Genomic DNA, 19,216 nt, shown 5'->3' with positions numbered 1-19,216 from the left:
ATCAAACCGAAGGTACACATACTGAATTATTGGAAATTCAAGAGAAATTTAAGTAATTCACATTCCCAATATGAAGCACCTCACATCAGGTTAAACGCATGTACATTTTTGCATATATCTTCATGTACACTTTTGCATATATCTTCGTGTACATTTTTGCATATATCTTCATGTACATTTTTGCATATATCTTCATGTACACTTTTGCATATATCTTCGTGTACACTTTTGCATATATCTCCTTCTTCATTTTCATTCGTATATACATATTCCCAATTGCGAAAAAAGGGGAAAAGAAAATGCAAAGTGTTAACCTGCACACCTATATTCTCTCCATCTCCGTGTGAATGGGAAAAATGCCAAAGAATGGTATTTACACACAAAGATGGGAATTCATCGTATGAATTTATCTCATTTATTTTTTCCACTTCTTGAATTGATCACACACATGATTCATATTCTTTTACATCCAAATCAGGAATGAACACGCTATGAAAACGCACAAGGAACAATGTTATAAGGTTAAAGGTGTAAACATTACATTGGATAGGAAGAGGGAACATAACGAAAAAAGCAATCAGAAAGAGAATGTTGGGAATAGTGGAAATATTGACAAGGTTGAGAAGATTGAGAAGATTGAAAAGGTTGAGAAGATTGAAAAGGTTGAGAAGACTGAAAAGGTTGAAAAGGCTGGGAAGATTGAGAAGACCGAGCCGAAAAAGAACATTTTTAAACTGAACGATGATTGCCTGCACATGCATGATGAATATGAGAAACATAAGAAAAATACATTTCGAAAATCCTTGTCTCTATCATATGGAAAAAGAAGAGTAAAGAGAAAAGAGTTAAGTCCAGACGATTTCACTTTTTTAAAAGTAATTGGACGGGGATCATACGGAAAAGTGTTACTTGTAAAATTTACAGAAAACAGCAAGTTATATGCAATGAAAATATTGAGAAAAGAAAATATTCTTTCAAAAAATCAATTGGAACATACAAAAATTGAAAGAAATGTATTGAAATGTGTTTCTCATCCATTTATTGTTAAATTATACTATGCTTTTCAAACATCAAATAAATTATACTTTATATTAGAATATTGCCCAGGTGGAGAATTATTTTTTCATTTCTCAAAATTGAGAGAATTTACAGAAGAAGTGACCATTTTTTATGCAAGTGAAATTATATTAGCCTTACAATATTTACACAGTTTAAATATTGTATATAGAGACTTAAAGCCAGAAAATGTTTTATTAGATGAATTTGGACATATCAGACTAACCGATTTTGGTTTATCTAAAGAAGACGTTTCAGATAACAATTCAGCTATGTCTCTCTGTGGAACTCCTGAATATTTAGCACCAGAAATTATAAGCCAATGTGGACATGGAAAAGCTGTGGATTGGTGGAGTTTAGGTATCATGATATATGAAATGTTAACTGGAAGATTACCATTTAATAGTTCCAGTAGAGTTGTTCTATTCGAAAAAATTAAATACGAAACTTTGAGATATCCAGGTTTTTTAAAAGTCGAAGCTATTGACCTTTTAAAAAAATTATTCGAAAAAGATCCCAGGAAAAGGTTAGGATCAGGTGTTACGGATGCAGAAGAAATTAAAAATCACCCATTTTTTAAAAATGTCAATTGGGATGATGTACTAAACAAAAAGGTAAAACCACCTTTTAAACCACCCTTATTTAACCAAATGGATGTTCAAAATTTTGACATGGAATTCCTGTGTATGCCTTTGAGATACTCTGACAAATTTGACACCAATCCGCTTTCCTTCAAATACAAAAAATCTAACGTAATTAAGGGTTTCAACTACAGCTTGTATGATTAGTTCTAGCAAAAAAATGGAAAATCAAAAAAATTAAAAAAATTAAAAATTAAAAAAATAAAATAGAATAAAATAAAAATACTCAAATACTGGCAAAATTAATAGAAAAAATAGGAACAAGTTTTTGGTTTTTTTTTTTTTTTTTTTTTTTTTTTTTTTATATATTATCTCATTTCATCATGGCCGCACCTTGCACTTTTTACACCTTTCATTTTATTTGTTTCTTTGTTTAATTAAGTAATTGATCGTCCTTTTACTTACCCATTCGATTGTCTCTCCGATTTCGCCGTATGTTTGAGCCCCCTCCCCGTTTGACATCGAGTCCTTGCATGACCCGAGCTTATTCATCCTGTACATGTTCAGAATTTGTGAGAGACGCATCTATTGTGTGCCATCTCATAACATATTTTTTAATAAAAAGTTTATCCTTTACATTTGTTTCGTTCACATACACATCGTTCGTATTCCGTATACAGAGATGGCCTTACACATGATGACGTACACACGATCGTCCATCCTCTCTGATAATTCATTTCTCTCACACGAGAGACACACATACACACACACACCTATCATATATGCTTGTGTTCATAGGCAGTAGACCTAACTACACAAAATGATACTTTTGTGTCAATTTTACTGTGTCGATAAGAGATATACGTACATTCGTTTTATCACGTTCCCAAGATATATCCTATCTGTATATATATCCTAGGCAATACCTTTTCTTTAATTTTTTTTTTTTTTTTTTTTTTTTTTTCAACATGTTTATTTGTACATATCGCTCATCCTGTATATCTCATACTCTCCATAGCCGAATATATATATTTTTTTTTTTTTTATATTACCCATTAAATTTTCTTAACGATTAATTAAAAAGTTTATTTATATGCATATTGTTTCAATGTAACATATATATAAATAAATGCATGTGTGTATGTTTACAAACAGATATAAACCAATGCTTGTTTAGCATATTTCTATTTTTATGTATGCATGCCAAACGTTTTAACTAAAAATGTATACAAAAAATAAAAGTAGTTTGTTTATTCATTTATTTATTTTTTTTTTTTTTTTTTTTCTTCTTGGGGCAGGGGATATACGAATTGTTATACCATATTTGTAAAACAAAAAAAAAAAAAAATATATAAAATAAACAAAATAGACAAAATAAACAAAATAGACAAAATAGACAGAATAAACAAAAAAAACAAAGTAAACAAAATAGACAAAATGTAATATGAAAATATATTCTTTCCTTATGTATGCCTGTACATGAGCAGATACCTCTCTATTCCCTATCCCAAGTAGTATCACTCCATTGCACCAGGTCGTGTTGTATGAATTATGATCATTTTCAACGTGTCTTATTTTTTTTTTTTTTTTTTTTCTCTTTTCTTTTCTATTTAATTGTTCTTTTTTTTTTTTTTTTAAATTGAATTTAAAATTATAGCAAAATAAGGGAGTTTTTTTCTTATATATACATGTGCATGTGCTGAAGCACTACGTAGATAAACAAAAAAGCCAAAATTTTTTGAAACGAAAATAAGCAAAAAAAAAAAATGTTCCTTCTTTTTCAAAAAAAAAAAGGAATTAAAAAATATTTTAATATATGAACGATGTCTAAATTGATGGGAAGAAAAAAAAAAAAAAAAAAAAAAAAGAAGTCCATGTGTAACTGGTTAGTAGAATTTCTGTATGAGTTCTACCACTTCTTCTATGTTGTTATTTTTTACCGACCCGCTACAAATTTCCTGCATTATGTATACGAAAAAAAAAAAAAAAAAAAAAAAAAAAAAAACAGTAAGCGTAGTGTATTAATTAGTGATGGAGAAAATACCCCTCATTTGTTCGGCACACTGAGTATAATAATCTGTACGTGCATACAAAAGAAAACTCAACGGTACTTACTGTATGACAAGGAGCCCTTTCAAATCGAAAGAATTCCGAATTGGCACCAAGAAAACATTCTGTCTCATCATTGTAGTCGTCATCCAGACTATTATATTTGGACATCTTCAAAATTTCTCTGAAAATTTGTGCAACATTAATAATATATATATATATATATGTATATATATTCAGTTTTAGATAATTTATAAAACGTTAATTTCATAGGAAAAAGGCTTAGTGACGACGAGAGTAAACTTTTGAAATTTTTGTCACTTTTTCCTGCTGCCGTTTTTTCTTTTTTTCTCCTCATCTCATCCCATCTCATCTCATCTTTGAGGGCCTTACATTTCCCTCTCCAAGTCTTCCTTAATGACTTGTTTCGGTCGAGAATTACATAAATCCGTCTTGTTGCAAAGTATGATAATGGGGATTTGCTTTTTCACAATTAGCTTGTTGGTGTACAGCTCGAATAGTTTCCTGAAAAAAAAGAAAAATAATATAAAAATAATAAATTAAAATAAAAATAATAAAATAATAAAGTAAAATAAAAACATTTAAAAATTTTGCTCATTTTGAGCCCCTCCTTAAAGTTAGCATATCTAGTTTGATGAAATATAACCACACTGTTGCAGCAAAACAATGGAGATACACACGTGCATATATTGTCTATACACACGTGCATATATTGTCTATACACACGTGCATATATTGTCTATACACACGAGCACTATTGCACTTGTAAGGTAGTTAAAAAAAAAAAAATAAAAAAATAAAAATAAAACACAAGCACACGTGGTGTAAAATTACTCTGCAACAATTTTAAGAGACTGTCGATCTGAACAATCCAAAATGTATATAATAACATTTGTAATGCTGAAATATTTATTTAATGCATAGGATAATTTGGGATGCCCTGGAAAATCAACAAATCGAATACATTTTTGCCATTTGTCCTTCTTTAAATTTATAAAGGCTATATTTTCCTTCATAGATGGAACAGTTCTACATATTTTATCAGTTTTGAGTTTGAATAAAAAAGTGGTTTTCCCACTGTCACAGGGTCCTAATAATAACACTATTTTATTTGGTTTGGATCCCTTGCAAAATATACTAAATAATATAAAGATAAGATAAAAAATAAACACAAATCCAAAAAGAACTGATATTATGAACAGCAAATTGTGAAACTCGTTCAGGTTTATTCCATATTTCATTTCATGTTCTCTAATTTTCTCGATTGCTAATTTTAAAAAGTTTACTGCAGAGTCCATTTTGGCCGGTCAGCCCTTTTTGGCAGATCAGCCCTTCGGCCGTTTGGGAAAATTTTATCTTTGATCTCGGGACAATATTTTGGCTCGAATTGCTTGGGTGATATATTCCTGGTTTTGAGGATTGACCAACTCTCTCTGCTAATCTAAATGGTAGCAAATATGATCAACCTCGTGCGTTTACTGATTTGTACTGCGTACATATGTATATATGAACATATATGAACATATATGAACATATATGAACATGTATAAACATGTATGAACATGTATGAACATATATGAACATGTATGAACATGTATGAACATATATGAACATGTATGAACATGTATGAACATATATACACATATGTATACATATATACACATGATATATGGGCACGTGTGGGGGGCCCAAGAGGATGTCTCTCATCCAGTTCATCAGTTAATAGCAACTGCTGAATTAGTCTTTTAACATCCTTAATCAATGTGTTCTCTTCCTTGTGTTCTTGTAATTAACTCGAATTCGTTGATCCTAAGCACGAAGAAAAAAAAGAATAAAATAAAATAAATAAAAATGGAATAGAATAGAATAAAATGGAATAGAATGAAATAAAATAAAATAAAACAGAATAAAATAAAATAATATGTATAAAAGAATTGCTTGGCCTTGGGGTGCTTGGTCACACCCACTCGTCATGCTGAATGAGGCACATAGTTCTCTATCTCTTGGAATACTATTCAAGCGAAGGACTCAGAGATATACATCACCACCACCATTTATTGTATTTTCCATCCTATTTTTTCAGTTAGCTAATGAAATACACGTCACACAAAGATGTTGTTACTCTCGTGAAGTATTTCGCTTACAAGGGATGAGCAATCGAGGGAAAAAGGTAAAAAAAAAAAAAAAAAAAAAAAAAACAGCGTAATGCCAATTATAGCAGGCACTATAGCAGCTACTGTAGCGGCAATTAAAATAATTATAGTAAAACACGCATGGGCCAAAATTGGTCTAATGCAAACGTACACCCTCATACCCAGGCTTTCCGTATGCTTCTTAACCTTATGCTTATTATATGTTAAGGGAAATTCGTTTCATGGGTGGGAAGATAAAAGTCGTTCGAACTGCAAGCTCCATGTCATCAAATGAGAGCGATCAGATCATTAAATCAGGCAAAACACAGATTCAGAGAGGAAAAGTGTTAAGCCGAAAAATTGGAAAAATTGGAAAAACTGGAAAAAATTGGAAAAAATTGGAAAAAATTAGAAAAAATTAGGAAAAAAAATAGGAAAAAAAATAGGAAAAAAAATAGGAAAAAAAATAGGAAAAAAAAATAGGCATAAAATTAGGGAAAAAACTAGTAAGCAAATGGGGAAAAAAACAAAATGTCAAATTATAATAAAGAAACACAATCAAATCGAAACAAAACAGGGCAAACCAAAAACAGAGCAGAGGAAAATAAAAGCAACTTGTGCGGTCCTGTAACAAAATTTCTGCTCATACAGCTTTTTTTCTCCAGCGTTGAGTAAAATAAAGTAGCATCTCATTGATGGGCTGAAGTTCGTACCTAGATTTGTAAATTTTTTTTTTTTCGTGTTCCTTTTTGTGGTGATGTAGATATATTTTTCCTTTTTCTCCAATTCTGCATAAAAAGTGAAAAAATTGCTTCACGCACGGAAGCAGTGAACACACAGCAATTTCCTTCTGCTAATTTTTTATTTCACATAAACATTTTCATTTCTCCGAAAAAAAAAGATTAACATGTGCTGCAAACCTGACTCGAAGGAGGGTGGGTAAAAAAAAAAAAAAAAGATACCATTTTCTTACTCCTCCTCTTGTGATTATTTCAGTTCAATCCTGATCAACTGTTTTTTTTTTTTTTTTTTTTTTTTTGGCTTGCTTATCTTCTCCGGTAAGCATACACATATATATATATATATATATATATATATATATATATATATATACATATACAAATGTGCATACATGTATATATGCATGTCCCTTACTATACCTCTCCAGCATGTACACTATCAGTTGAGCAACGGGTTGAAACGATACAGTAACATTTTGCGTGTGTTCGAGGCACATTTAAGAAGGCACTCGTGGGACACTTCCCCTTGTAGAAATATGTAACTGGGAATATGAAACTGGGATGTAGTTTTCCTAGGTGAGTCTCACCAAACGTGTGTTCGTTCATATTTGGATAACTGAGTGTGTATGTGTAAATAAATGGTCAAAATGAAAAGAAAGCTGAAATATTTATCGTGACAAATATATATATATATATATATATATAATTGCAATACTGCTCGGGTAAATTTTTGGGAAAAAATGTTGTGCTAACTATTCAGAACCTCAGCATTCTGAGAACCGAAGTTATTCGCTTTCCACACATTCCAAAATATTTAGAAAAAAGGAACTGTACATTGAAGGAATGGAGATATAGTCGTTATATCTTGACCCAAGCCAATTTGTCATTGATAATTGACCTGCGAACAATGTTACTTTTCCAGTGCTGATTTTTTAAGCCAATTGTTTTAAGGGAAACAATAGAAGGAGTAAATTTAACTAAGACATAATTGTCTCTATAATCATCGGGTATGAGATAAGACCATTTATTAGTCCAAAAAATATTTCGAACAATATCACTTTCAATGATTGAAGCATTTCCAGCCAAAGTGACATAAATATTTTTGGTGTCATCAGAGTATAATAGACTTATATATTCATTTTTCTTTTTTAAGAAATTATGTATATCTGTATTTTTGGAAATACAAAAGTATAAATAATTTAGGGGTAATTCTGTCGAAGATTTCAAGTTCATAATTTTATGCATTAATGGTCTATTCATTGAATATAACAATTTGGTTATATCATCTGAATTGCCAGTTTTTTCACGTTTTGGTATTATTTCTTTAGAACCATTACTACTCTGTGTGTACCTCATTTTAGTAACTTCATCATCCTCTTCTGGTGCCTTCTCAGTTTTTTTTAATTCATTACTTAATTGGTCAAATTTACAAGACATTATTTGCTTTTTTTCTTCGTCCACTTCCCCTGTTTCGTAATTCACTTCACAATTTTCAGGATCTAATGGGTCAATAAAAAAGGTCTTAATTTCATTATTCTCAGAATACACACAGAAACATTTCGAATTGCCTTGTATCAATTTAAGTGCTTCTTTAATTATATCTTCTGAAGAATCAAATGAAAAATTCAGTTCAGCTAATTTCACACTTTCAACATACTTAAAGAGGTACATAATTCCTACTATTGGTATGCTTTGGAATGTTATAAAAATAAACAACCTTTTAAATTTTCCTCTTTTATTCTTGTATTCCTTTTTCTGTTTCTCTTCTCTCCGTTCACCTTGTTCATCATACTTTTCACGTTTAGCCCATCGTTCATCAAGGTCATTTTCATTCAAAAAATTCTCCTCTCTCCTTTTCATCATTGTGGGATCCTGTTCCATTTTTAAAATTTCCTCTATTTCGTTTTTTATTATGTCATTTTTTTCATTTCTAAAAAATAAATACCTCTTCTGTATTTTTGTAAGACCATTTATTTTACCTCCATTTGCCATTAAGCAAATCTTACCCATGAAATTCTTCTTTCTTATAATTTCCATTTCGTGTAATCCTCTAGCCCCTCTATGTGCCTCCCTACACTTTATTATGAATCTCTTATGGACGTTGATATTCATCTTACGTTGTTCTTATTTCATCACATGGCTCACACTTTTCAAAAAATGCACTAGAAGTATTTCTCTACAAATGCATATGGTTGTACAGTTGTGAATCTTCACGTAGGGATAGCAAATGTATTCGGGACATGTACCATAATATCTGAGTTTTTTTATTTTTTCTTTCCGCTCCCTTCTCAATCGATATAATTGTGAGTTTTTTTTTTTTTGTTTTTTTTTTTTTTTTTTTTTACCCAAGTGATATATCGCACGTTCACACTTCCAAATGGGAAAAAACAATGTGCTCCATAAATTCGTAACAACACTTAGCGCTACCCTCTAACGAAACACAGCTTAAGAACAATTTCCACGTGGAGACTATTTTCAAAACTGATGTGTTAAACATGTGCATATGCAGGTACGTATCACATGTATATATATATATATAAACTTACATTTACATGTGTACATATCTCCACCTGGGGAGATGATTTGTCGCTAGTTTTTGGCCATGTTTTGGCTGGCTCATAACAGGACTACAAAAAGTAGATGAGAGAAGAAGATGTTGCAAGCAGCTCTTGCATAATCTGATCCCCTCAACTTGAAAAAAACAAAAGTAAAACAAAGAAAAATAAATAAATAAATAAATAAATAAATAAATAAGCACGTGAATTAATAAATAGCTAATAAAATTTACCTGAAAATTCTTTACCCTTTTTTTTTTTTTTTTTGTTCCCTATCCCTCCAAACACAAAATATGAATATAAACTGAAAAAATACTTGGGCCATTTCTATACAAAATATTTGCTAAAACATTTTGTATTATATTCAAAATGCTTGCCACTCCTTTTTTTTTTTTTTTTTAATTTTAATTTATAAGAAAAATAACCCAAAAAAATAGAAAATTTCTTCATTTTTTTTAATTATTATGCAATATAGGGGATAAAGTCGAATAGAATAGAGTTAGAATAATTGAAATGATATATGATAACTAGTTAAGTAGCAAAATATGAATCACATGTAGAAATGTTGTATAATAATAAAGAAATCAACATACACATTTGGATATACAACAACATTATACATTTCAACTTTTATAGTTGGTCTCCCTTTTGCTCATAATTTTCCATGTAGAAAATGATGGATTCTCGTTTATGAATTTTTTTTTTTATTTTCCTTAAATTTCTTAAATAGGTGGGAGCTTGGTACCAAAATGGGTTAACAAAAAAAAATAAAGAAAAATAAAATAAGTTCAATAAAATAAGGTAAACAAGATAGAGTAAATAAAAAGAAAGTAAAAATGGAATATTAAATAAAACAGTCTATACCCACGTGTGGATGTTACACGGTGAGATTGCTTTATTCCACCAAACGGTGTAAATGAGAGAAAAGGCATAGATGCTTTATCCAGCACGGATATTTTAAGACAAGACAGATGAGATCCTGCAGACAGACATGCGAACAGGCAGCACATTCTACAATTCGGACAGGCCACATGTTCTACAATTCGGACAGGCAGCACATTCTACAATTCGGACAGGCAGCACATTCTACAATTCGGACAGGCCTCATGCTCTACAATTCGGACAGGCCTCATGCTCTACAATTCGGACAGATTGTTCAGATATCCCATTTTGTCTCTATGTTGCTTTAACTTAAGAGCTTCATAACGTCTCTTCTCAAATCCATTTCCTCGTACAACACCATCCCATCTATAACCAGCCAAAATGTTGAACCTGTTGTATGGGGACTGATATCTGCATGTTGCTTTGGATGCTTGTTCCTTTTGGCCCAAATAGATATTCATAGGATCCTCTTTTCTTTGCATATTCTTTAACTCTAAATCATAATCTGAATCATAATCATAATTTACTATGTTTCTTTTATTTATCAACTTATCATTTTCTTGCATAATTTTTTTTTGAATTTCTTTTTGAATCAGACCACTTTCCCATTCAAGTTTCTTCGAATCCTTTTCACTTACACCTTTTTCTTTTTTTTTTCTTTTTTCTCCCCCCTTATCGTGATTTTCCTTTTCCTTTTTCTTACCTCTTCCATACTTGTCATGCATATCCATTTTTTGTTTACTGATCCATTCTTCCCTGGAGATTATTTTCCCTCCCTTGTCTCTATATATGGTAGATCCTACTTCTTTCTCTTTTTTATCTCTTGATGTAGTTACAAATAACTCATTTTTTTTCTCTATCATCCTAGGCGATCTGATATATCCAATTTCTTCCTCATTATAAACATCCTCATCATTATTATGATCATGTTCAGATTTTCTTATAAATTTTGACACCTTTCCATCTGGTTCCCTTCTCGACGAGTATCTTTTCATCTGCCCGCATCTTGTTTTTGTGCTTCGTGCCTCTTCCAAGCTATATTCACTCTCACTTCCACTTCTTAACTTTCGAGGCAAAGACAAATCTGAATCACTTTCATAATCATATGATTTTCTAGGACTTGCTGTCTGATGTGGTGAACGACATTTTCCTACATGGGGAGGAATACACCAACCATTTTCTTTTTCATCAAGTTGTAATGAGTTATTTTTATAAGAATTATCATCTCTCGATGCTTTCTCACTACAGCTGCTGTTTTTACTCGAAGAAGTGTATGTTTTTCCACATTTTGGATTCTTTTGACTGTGTCTATTATTATTTTCTCTAATAAATTTGTTAATATTTGTGTCGTATTTGTTTTTATTTATTTTTTTAACCGTCTTTTCTGTTAACAATTCACTATTCAAATTCTCCAAAATTTTTTTTTTGTTTTCTTTTGATATATTCACTATTTCCATACTATTCTGTTCCGTAATTGTTATTGGGATATCAGAACTTCGGTCCGACTCCGACTCTAAAAAATTCTCACCATCAGAATTGAAATTCATTATATTACTTTGAGCTTCTTTCTCATTTTCTTCGCTATCATATATTTTTATATTATTTTTTTTACATTTCTTATCCTTTTTCGCTTCCTTTTTCATATATTTCTTCCTTAAATATTCATCCATTCTTTTTGCAAGGAGTATTTTTTACAACTGATGCTATGATTTTTTTGTATTACGTGATGTCCACACTGATATCTTAGTACAGCTTGGTTCGCACCATGCGCATATATATATATATATATATATATATATATATATATATATATATATATATATATATATATGTACATATGGGAGAAGCTGGTGCTGCTGTTTGAGCTTGTATGGTTTGTTACATGAAAACTACATTAGATGTATGCAGTGCACATTACTTGTACAAGCTATGTATGAACACATATAAATGCACAGTTTCAAGAGACACTCTTCGCACTTTTTAAAAATCATGTGTAGCTTTTTTAACAAAAAAAATCTTTATCTTTACCTTCTCTATGAGGAAATAATTTTTATTTTGTTTTGTCAAATTCCAGAATCATTTGTTGTAAATCCTCCCCTCCACAAAAAGACACACACACACAGGCGCATACTCACATATACAGCATATGTGTACACCATATTTCAGCACACTTTTCAAATTGTAAAAATTATTAAGAATATGTAATTTAAAGTTTACTCTCTTTATGTTCTAAACCTTCCACACCATATCTATATATTTGCCTGATAATTGTCCCATTTATAATTTATCTTTATAAATAACGCATGTTAAAAGGATCCTTTTATGTATTTTATTATATTCCCTTTTTTCCTTCAAAATGTTTTATTAAATTAGGGAAAAAATCCTTTTTTTTTTTTCTTATATTCTGTATAATTTTTCCTTGTTTTTTGCTCTTACTAGTTTAATAGGTAGTTTTTTCTTTTTTTTTTTTATGCCAAATTGGAGTAAATTTATAAATACATTTAACACTATAACGGGGAAACCATAAATCATCAATTTGACGCTGATGGTGGGTTAAATGATGGAAATGACATGCCAAATGAAAAAAAAAAAAAAGGAATAGAAAAAAGAAAAGAGTAAGAAAGAATAAAATACTTCTTCCTATGGGCAACGTTTTGTCGCCTTAAATTTTGTGTAAGAGTGAAAATTGAATTGCTCTCCTTTACATTTTTAATTATTTTTTATTTTCATTTTTCTATTCTATTCTATTTAATTATTATTATTTTTTTTGTTTATTTTTGTTTTAATTTGATTTTTTTTTTTTTTTTTTTTTTTTTTTTTTTTACTTCTCCACCTTAACGTTCAGGTAAAATATTTCAAGTTGCAGCCATCCCCTCAAGCGTTCATATTTTCACATAGAAAAGCTTTCTCTTCTCTTACTGTATGTGTATACATATACCTCAATGAGTAAGGAACATGTAATAGAGATATAGTAGCAAAAAAATATATTAGCATATGTTTTATGTGCGTATCCCTTCCTACTTAATATAAAAATATATGAAATCCAAATCCGATTTTAATGAAAGATGAAAATGAATATGAATATGACCCACAATCTCATTTCCCTTGTAGAGAAGACTCACCAGAGTTTTTTTTTTTTTATTACACATACGATTAACACATGAGCAGCAGTACTAGAGCAGCACATGTAAAAAATAGCCCCACTTGGCTGCAGAACCCAAAATGAAGAAAATGAGCATAACTAGAAGAAACTACAAAAGCAACTTAACATCATATAAATTTTTCTCATCTACAAAGTACGAGAAAAACACAAAATTTAGAGGAGAAGAATTCTATAAATATCACCACGAGCAGTATGTAGATAAAGTCCATTTAAGGCCAGACTTATATTTAAAAGATAACGAAGACAAGCATGCCCATGATAACAGATTAAAAAGAAACATGCCATTTGTTTACAGCAATGAAGTAAAAAATTTAGAGGAATTAAAGGCATGCCCACTTACTCTTGTTAATGTTAAAAACACAAATAATGAATCATTTGGTGTTGCAACATTTAATCCATATTCTCTAATTACAGCAAGGGTGATAAGTACTAATGCACTTTTTCCCGTAAACATAAATTTTTTTATTGAACGGATAAAGAACTCTTTGTTATGGAGGAACAAAATAATTAATGGAGAAAAAAAAGTGAAACGGTATAATACTACATTGGGAATTGCAACTCATACTTTAGATGATATCTCAATTGAAAAAACAAAGGTGATTACAAAAGGTGATGATGTGCGAATGAATCCAAGTGTGGGCATACCACGTGCTCAACCGAATGATCACGCTTCTCTTGGTATTTACAAGAATAATACAAATGCTCATTGTATAGAAACAGATTTAGATAGCAATATGTGCTATAGACTTATTAATAGTGAAGGTGATAACATACCTGGCCTTATTATTGACAGGTATGATAAATATATCAGCATTCAACACTTAACAGTTGGGATGGAGCTGTTGTCTTGTAATATTAATGAAGCAATTATAGAACTATTAAATCCTAAGGCTATTATATTTCGAAATGATAATAAAGAACGATTAAATGAAAAATTAGAAATTTACAAAAAAGTTGTTTATGGTAAACTACCTGAACAAGTAATGTTAACCGAAAATGAATGTTTTTTTTTAATAAATCTCATGAATTCTCCAAATACGGGATGGTTTTTCAATAGGAGAAATTTGAGAAATCTTTTATCACATTATGCATATGATAAAAAAATTCTTGACATGTTCTCTTATGTTGGCTCTTTTGGAATTCAATGTTCTAAAATGGGTAAAGCAAAAAAAGTAGTATGTGTAGAGAAAGACAACAAATTTGTACAGCTAGCCAAAGAATCTGCTTACTTAAATAATCTCACAAATGGTGTTGAATTTATATGTTCTGATGCAATAACATTTTTAAAAAACTGTAACGAATTATTTGATATAATTATTTTAGACCCACCAAATTTAATTCCGAAATCCAAGTTTATCGAATCTGGTTCAAAAAGATACATTCAATTAATTAATCTAGCTCAAAATTATATTACAGCAAATGGATTGATGCTAATTATTTTTACCACCAAATTATGTTCCTACCAAGATCATATTAAAATTATTAATGAATCTTTTGTACATACCAATAAAACTGTTAAAATTGTTGGCCAAGGACGAGCTTCTCCAGATAATCCAGCCAATTTGTCTCTCTATCTCTTTGCTGATTTTTACTGGTTCCTCCTGCAACTAAGCTATTGAAGTTGTTGTATATACTGACGTGTACATATGTATATGTGTGTGTGTATTTGCTGCTTGCGAAGGAGGAAAAACAAGAAGCATTCATCTAACAGGTTCGCAAAACACAAAATGCAACCTTTATTAATTGCTCAAACTATATCACATGGATAATCGTGCTGTCTTAAACAGTTTTCTCTTTTTTGTATGTATATTATACATTCAACTAAAGTATTTATCCAGTAGGATATTTTTTTTTTTTTTTTAGGTTCCTTTTCCCATTACTCCCAATTTAAGAATGTGCAAAAAAAAAAAAAAAAAAAAATTCTCTCGCTTTATTTTTTTCTCTTTTATTTCACATTCATGTCACCTGTACATGTACATAATTGTTTTTGTTTTATATTTTTATTCTTTTTTTATTTGGGTAATTTGACGAATTTGAGGAATTTGACTAATTTAACCAATTTGCGTAATGTGCTGCAGTTCTTTTAATGTCCCTTTTGTACTTTTTTTTTTTTTTTTTTTAATCGCTCCTATTCAACCTTTACTGAAAAAAATTCGAGGAAAATGAAAAAAGACCATACTTCGCCGCACTTCCCACAAACAGTAACTTCTTCATAAGCGGGATATTTTTATTTTCTTCCATCTTTTCATTTTTGTACTATACTCTTAAACGTTAAGGCTTAAAACTTTTTTACTTTTTATTAATTTCGCACATATACATCTATGGCGAAGGTTTAGGATATATGAAACGAATAAATAGTGCAACAAAAATGATGTACTAAAAATGAATTATAACAGAGGCGAGAAAAAAAGAGAAAAGAAAAAAGAAAAACATAATGAGCGATAAGTTTTAATTTTACTTTAAAAAAAAAAAGGAAAAATATATCATAAAGAAAAATGATAAGCAAGAGTATGTTACATAAAAAATCATGTCACAGCATGTGTTAAACTAAATGGGTACAAAAACGAAAAATATTCCCTATTTTTTTGTTGTTTTTTTTTTTTTTTTTTTTTTTTTTTTTTTTTTTTTTCCTTACAAAATGCATGTTAATTTGGGTTATTTAAAAGAGCTGATAATCAAGAACAAACGAAAAAAAAAATGAAAGACTTTTGTTGTCATGCTGCATCTCATGATGGAGAAAGGCGAAGACATATATATATGCGTTTGTTGCGTGCTTTCATACGCATTACTACTTGGCATAAAAATCTCACGTGGGCTATGTACGTGAGCTTTTATGTATTATTGTATTTTTCCCTTGTGTGTGTAAGTTTGTAACTACATAAGTACGTAATTACTCTAAACACTTAAGTGTGTTAATTTAAAATTCACCTATCTTCCAATTAATGCAATCCATATTCACGGCACAGTATTATAGATGCTACTAAATGGTGGTGGGCTCAATATTTATGCGCACAAATCTCAATACTATATGCACAAGTGCACATAGATTATACATATTCGCATAAAACGTATTATATTTTTAGGGTGTGAGGTGGAAGGATAAAAAAAAAGAAAAAAAAAAAAAAATCCATATACTCTCTCTCTCTAATGCAAAATGTCTTCGCAAAACAACTTATAATCAATTCGATCTTCCGATGAAAAAGCGTTAAGTGCATCATTCGCCTCCTGTTCTGTTAGTGCATCACCCCATGTTGTCAAAATATTCCTCATTTGTCCTTTGGTTAAGAATCCTGTAGAATTATTGTCAAAGTGTGCAAAAATTTTAACGAGTTCTTCCATATTATCCCTATCATGTATACATATAGTTAAATACTCTAGATATTGTTCATATGTTAAATTATCCCCATATAATTCTTTAATTTTCTTTTCATCTGTGCTTGATGGAGCTAGTCCCAATTTTCTTGCATTTCGTGATGCATCTTCTACAGTTATTTTCCCATTGCTACTTTTATCATTAAACATAGTTTTTGCTTCTTTTCGATCTACCTTTTCATCTAACTCTTCTAATCCTGCAACTGATTCATCGGATTGCTCGGACTCTTCAAAATTTTCTTCTTCAGATAATATTTGCTTTACTTCTGGTTCTGGTTGCCATTCGAACCCTGGTCCCCACATGAAATAGTTTAATTCAGTGTCATATGGCGCTATTGCGGATTCTGGATCCGGCAGATTAAAATAACATACGGGGCACTGTTTTTCCATTTTTACAGGCAAAATTTTGAAAAGTGAAAAAGTTAGGAGAAACGTAGAATGGCACAAAAGTGGAACTAAAGATGGAAAAAAAAGCGAGAAAGGACGAACAAAACAAAATAAATAAAATAAAAAAAAAAGCAAATACAGAGGAAAGCAAAATTTTTCTTCTTAAAAAATAGGTGAGAACAAAAAAAAAAAAAAAAAAAAAAAAAAAAAAAAAAAAAAAAAAAAAAAAAAAAAAAAAAAAAAAAAAAAAAAAAAAAAAAAAAAAAAAAAAAAAAAAGAGAAAAAAAAAATTTTTTTTTTTAAAAAAAAGGGGGAAAAAAAAAAAAAAAAAAAAAAAAAAAAAAAAAAAAAAAACAACAGTTGCAAAGTTGAGCTATGCTGAAGTTGTACTGAAATAAGAGTTGATGAATTTTCTCCCTTACAATAAAATCACCTTAAACACACATCCTTTTTCGGAGGAAGTGTAGAATGTTAATTACAAGTGTGTTAAAGATGAAACAAGTTTTTAAAGAATCCAAAAATAAAAAAAAAAAGAAAGAAAAAAAAAAAAAAGAAGAACGATGTAATATCGAAACGAAAAAACCTAATTTTATAAAATATTTTAACTCAAAAGGAGAAGTTTTACATATACCATTTTTTTTCTTTTTCTTTTTAATTGCAATTAAAATTTAATTTTGCCTTTTACAGCTGTAATTATAGAACAGGAAACTTTTCAAAAATAACATCACAAAAAAAAAAAAAAAAAAAAAAAAAAAAAAAAAAAAAAAAAGAAGAACGATGTAATATCGAAACGAAAAAACCTAATTTTATAAAATATTTTAACTCAAAAGGAGAAGTTTTACATATACCATTTTTTTTCTTTTTCTTTTTAATTGCAATTAAAATTTAATTTTGCCTTTTACAGCTGTAATTATAGAACAGGAAACTTTTCAAAAATAACATCACAAAAAAAAAAAAAAAAAAAAAAAAAGTAGAAAGATAGACTAGTACGTAATTTCTTTTTTTTTTTTTTTTTTTTTTTTTTTTTTTTAAAATAAAAAAAAAAAGAAAGAAAAAAAAAAAAAAAAAAAAGATGTTAATATCGAAAAAAAAAAACCTAAATTTAAAAAATTTTTTAAACCAAAAGGAGAAGTTTTTCATATACCTTTTTTTTTTTTTTTTTTTTTAAATTTTCAAAAAAAAAAAAAAAAAAAAAAAAAAAAAAAAAAAAAACAAAAAATTAAAAAAAAACAAAAAAAAAAAAAAAAAAAAAAAAAAAAAAAAAAAAAAAGAAAAAAGAAAAATAGAAACAAAAAAACAAAATTTTAAAAAAAATTTTAACCAAAAAAGAAAAATTTTTAAAAAACCATTTTTTTTTTTTTTTTTTTTAATTGAAAATAAAAATTAATTTTGCCTTTTAAAAATTTAATAAAAAAAAAGAAAAATTTTCAAAAAAAAAAAAAAAAAAAAAAAAAAAAAAAAAAAAAAAGTAGAAAGATAGACTTACAATAAAAACAACATAAACACACATACTTTTTCGGAGGAAGTGAAAAATGTTAATTACAAGTGTGTTAAAGATAAAACAAGTTTTTAAAGAATCCAAAAATAAAAAAAAAAAAAAAAAAAAAAAAAAAAAAAGGAAGAAAAAAAGAAAAAAAAAAAACAAATTAAAAAAAAAATTTTAACAAAAAAGGAAAAATTTTAAATAAACAATTTTTTTTTATTTATTTTATAAATAAAATAAAAAATAAAGTGCAACGTGGGTTACAACGGAAAAAAAAAAAAAAAAAAAAAAAAAAAAAAAAAAAAAAAAAAAAAAAAAAAAAAAAGTAAAAAAATAGACTAGTACGTAATTTTTTTTTTTTTTTTTTTTTTTTTTTTTTTTTTATGTACAACTGTGTACAGATATATTTTATATTTTCACATTCTTATGTACAGGAAAGTCATCTTTTTGCTTGTATAGAAAAATGTGTACAGGTGTGTTTACGTGTGTGTGTATTCGAATTTATTAACATATAAACAGATAAACATATATATTTTTTTTTTCTTTCTTTTTGTTCACAGTTTATTGCTTGCCCATATTTATTACACAAAGGTAATGTATTAATGTTGTGTGTGCAAAAATAGTGAGCTTGACTATTTTTTTTCTTATGAAAATTACTTTTTTCTTAAGGCTAGGCAGAAAAAAAAAAAAAAAAAAAAAAAAAAATTTGTTAAACAGCAGCAAAGAATCGACACTAACTAAAGTAGTTTATAAGCTAAAAATGCATATAGCTTTTTTTTTTTTTTTTTTTATAAA

The 19,216-nt window shown here is 28.8% G+C and overlaps 6 protein-coding genes across 6 annotated transcripts in view; 2 read left to right on the top strand and 4 right to left on the bottom strand.

The window, feature by feature from the left end:
* Window positions 1-1,844, top strand: part of PGO_146300 (rac-beta serine/threonine protein kinase) — a gene marked incomplete at both ends in the record, with an annotated part of 2,711 nt that extends 867 nt beyond the window's left edge. Inside the window, 2 exons of the mRNA XM_028690620.1 lie at window positions 1-398; window positions 575-1,844. The exon at window positions 1-398 is cut by the window's left edge and continues 867 nt beyond it. Coding sequence (XP_028546421.1) covers window positions 1-398; window positions 575-1,844 — 1,668 coding nt within the window. The remainder of the gene's footprint in view (window positions 399-574) is intronic.
* A 1,679-nt stretch (window positions 1,845-3,523) lies between these two features.
* PGO_146290 (hypothetical protein, conserved) lies at window positions 3,524-5,005 on the bottom strand (the record flags this gene model as incomplete). Its single annotated transcript, XM_028690619.1, has 4 exons — window positions 3,524-3,595; window positions 3,744-3,870; window positions 4,080-4,211; window positions 4,542-5,005. The coding sequence occupies 4 exons, from the start codon at window positions 5,003-5,005 to the stop codon at window positions 3,524-3,526; spliced, it is 795 nt and encodes a 264-aa protein (XP_028546420.1).
* Window positions 5,006-7,437: 2,432 nt separating this feature from the next.
* PGO_146280 (hypothetical protein, conserved) lies at window positions 7,438-8,691 on the bottom strand (the record flags this gene model as incomplete). The annotated part of the gene is made up of 1 exon (XM_028690618.1): window positions 7,438-8,691. The coding sequence occupies one exon, from the start codon at window positions 8,689-8,691 to the stop codon at window positions 7,438-7,440; it is 1,254 nt and encodes a 417-aa protein (XP_028546419.1).
* Window positions 8,692-10,270: 1,579 nt separating this feature from the next.
* PGO_146270 (pre-mRNA-splicing factor) lies at window positions 10,271-11,686 on the bottom strand (the record flags this gene model as incomplete). Its single annotated transcript, XM_028690617.1, has 1 exon — window positions 10,271-11,686. The coding sequence occupies one exon, from the start codon at window positions 11,684-11,686 to the stop codon at window positions 10,271-10,273; it is 1,416 nt and encodes a 471-aa protein (XP_028546418.1).
* A 1,552-nt stretch (window positions 11,687-13,238) lies between these two features.
* PGO_146260 (hypothetical protein, conserved) lies at window positions 13,239-14,798 on the top strand (the record flags this gene model as incomplete). The annotated part of the gene is made up of 1 exon (XM_028690616.1): window positions 13,239-14,798. One exon carries the CDS (start codon window positions 13,239-13,241, stop codon window positions 14,796-14,798), a length of 1,560 nt encoding a protein of 519 aa, XP_028546417.1.
* Window positions 14,799-16,323: 1,525 nt separating this feature from the next.
* Window positions 16,324-16,941, bottom strand: PGO_146250 (myosin A tail domain interacting protein MTIP; the record flags this gene model as incomplete). Its single annotated transcript, XM_028690615.1, has 1 exon — window positions 16,324-16,941. The coding sequence occupies one exon, from the start codon at window positions 16,939-16,941 to the stop codon at window positions 16,324-16,326; it is 618 nt and encodes a 205-aa protein (XP_028546416.1).
* Window positions 16,942-19,216: the final 2,275 nt, after the last annotated feature.

This window comes from Plasmodium gonderi, assembly GCF_002157705.1.
Source record: "Plasmodium gonderi DNA, contig: Chr14, whole genome shotgun sequence".
In the NCBI taxonomy this organism is placed as follows: Eukaryota; Apicomplexa; class Aconoidasida; order Haemosporida; family Plasmodiidae; genus Plasmodium; species Plasmodium gonderi.
The sequence above is the reverse complement of the archived record's forward strand: the minus strand, read 5'-3'. Positions and strand labels throughout refer to the sequence as shown.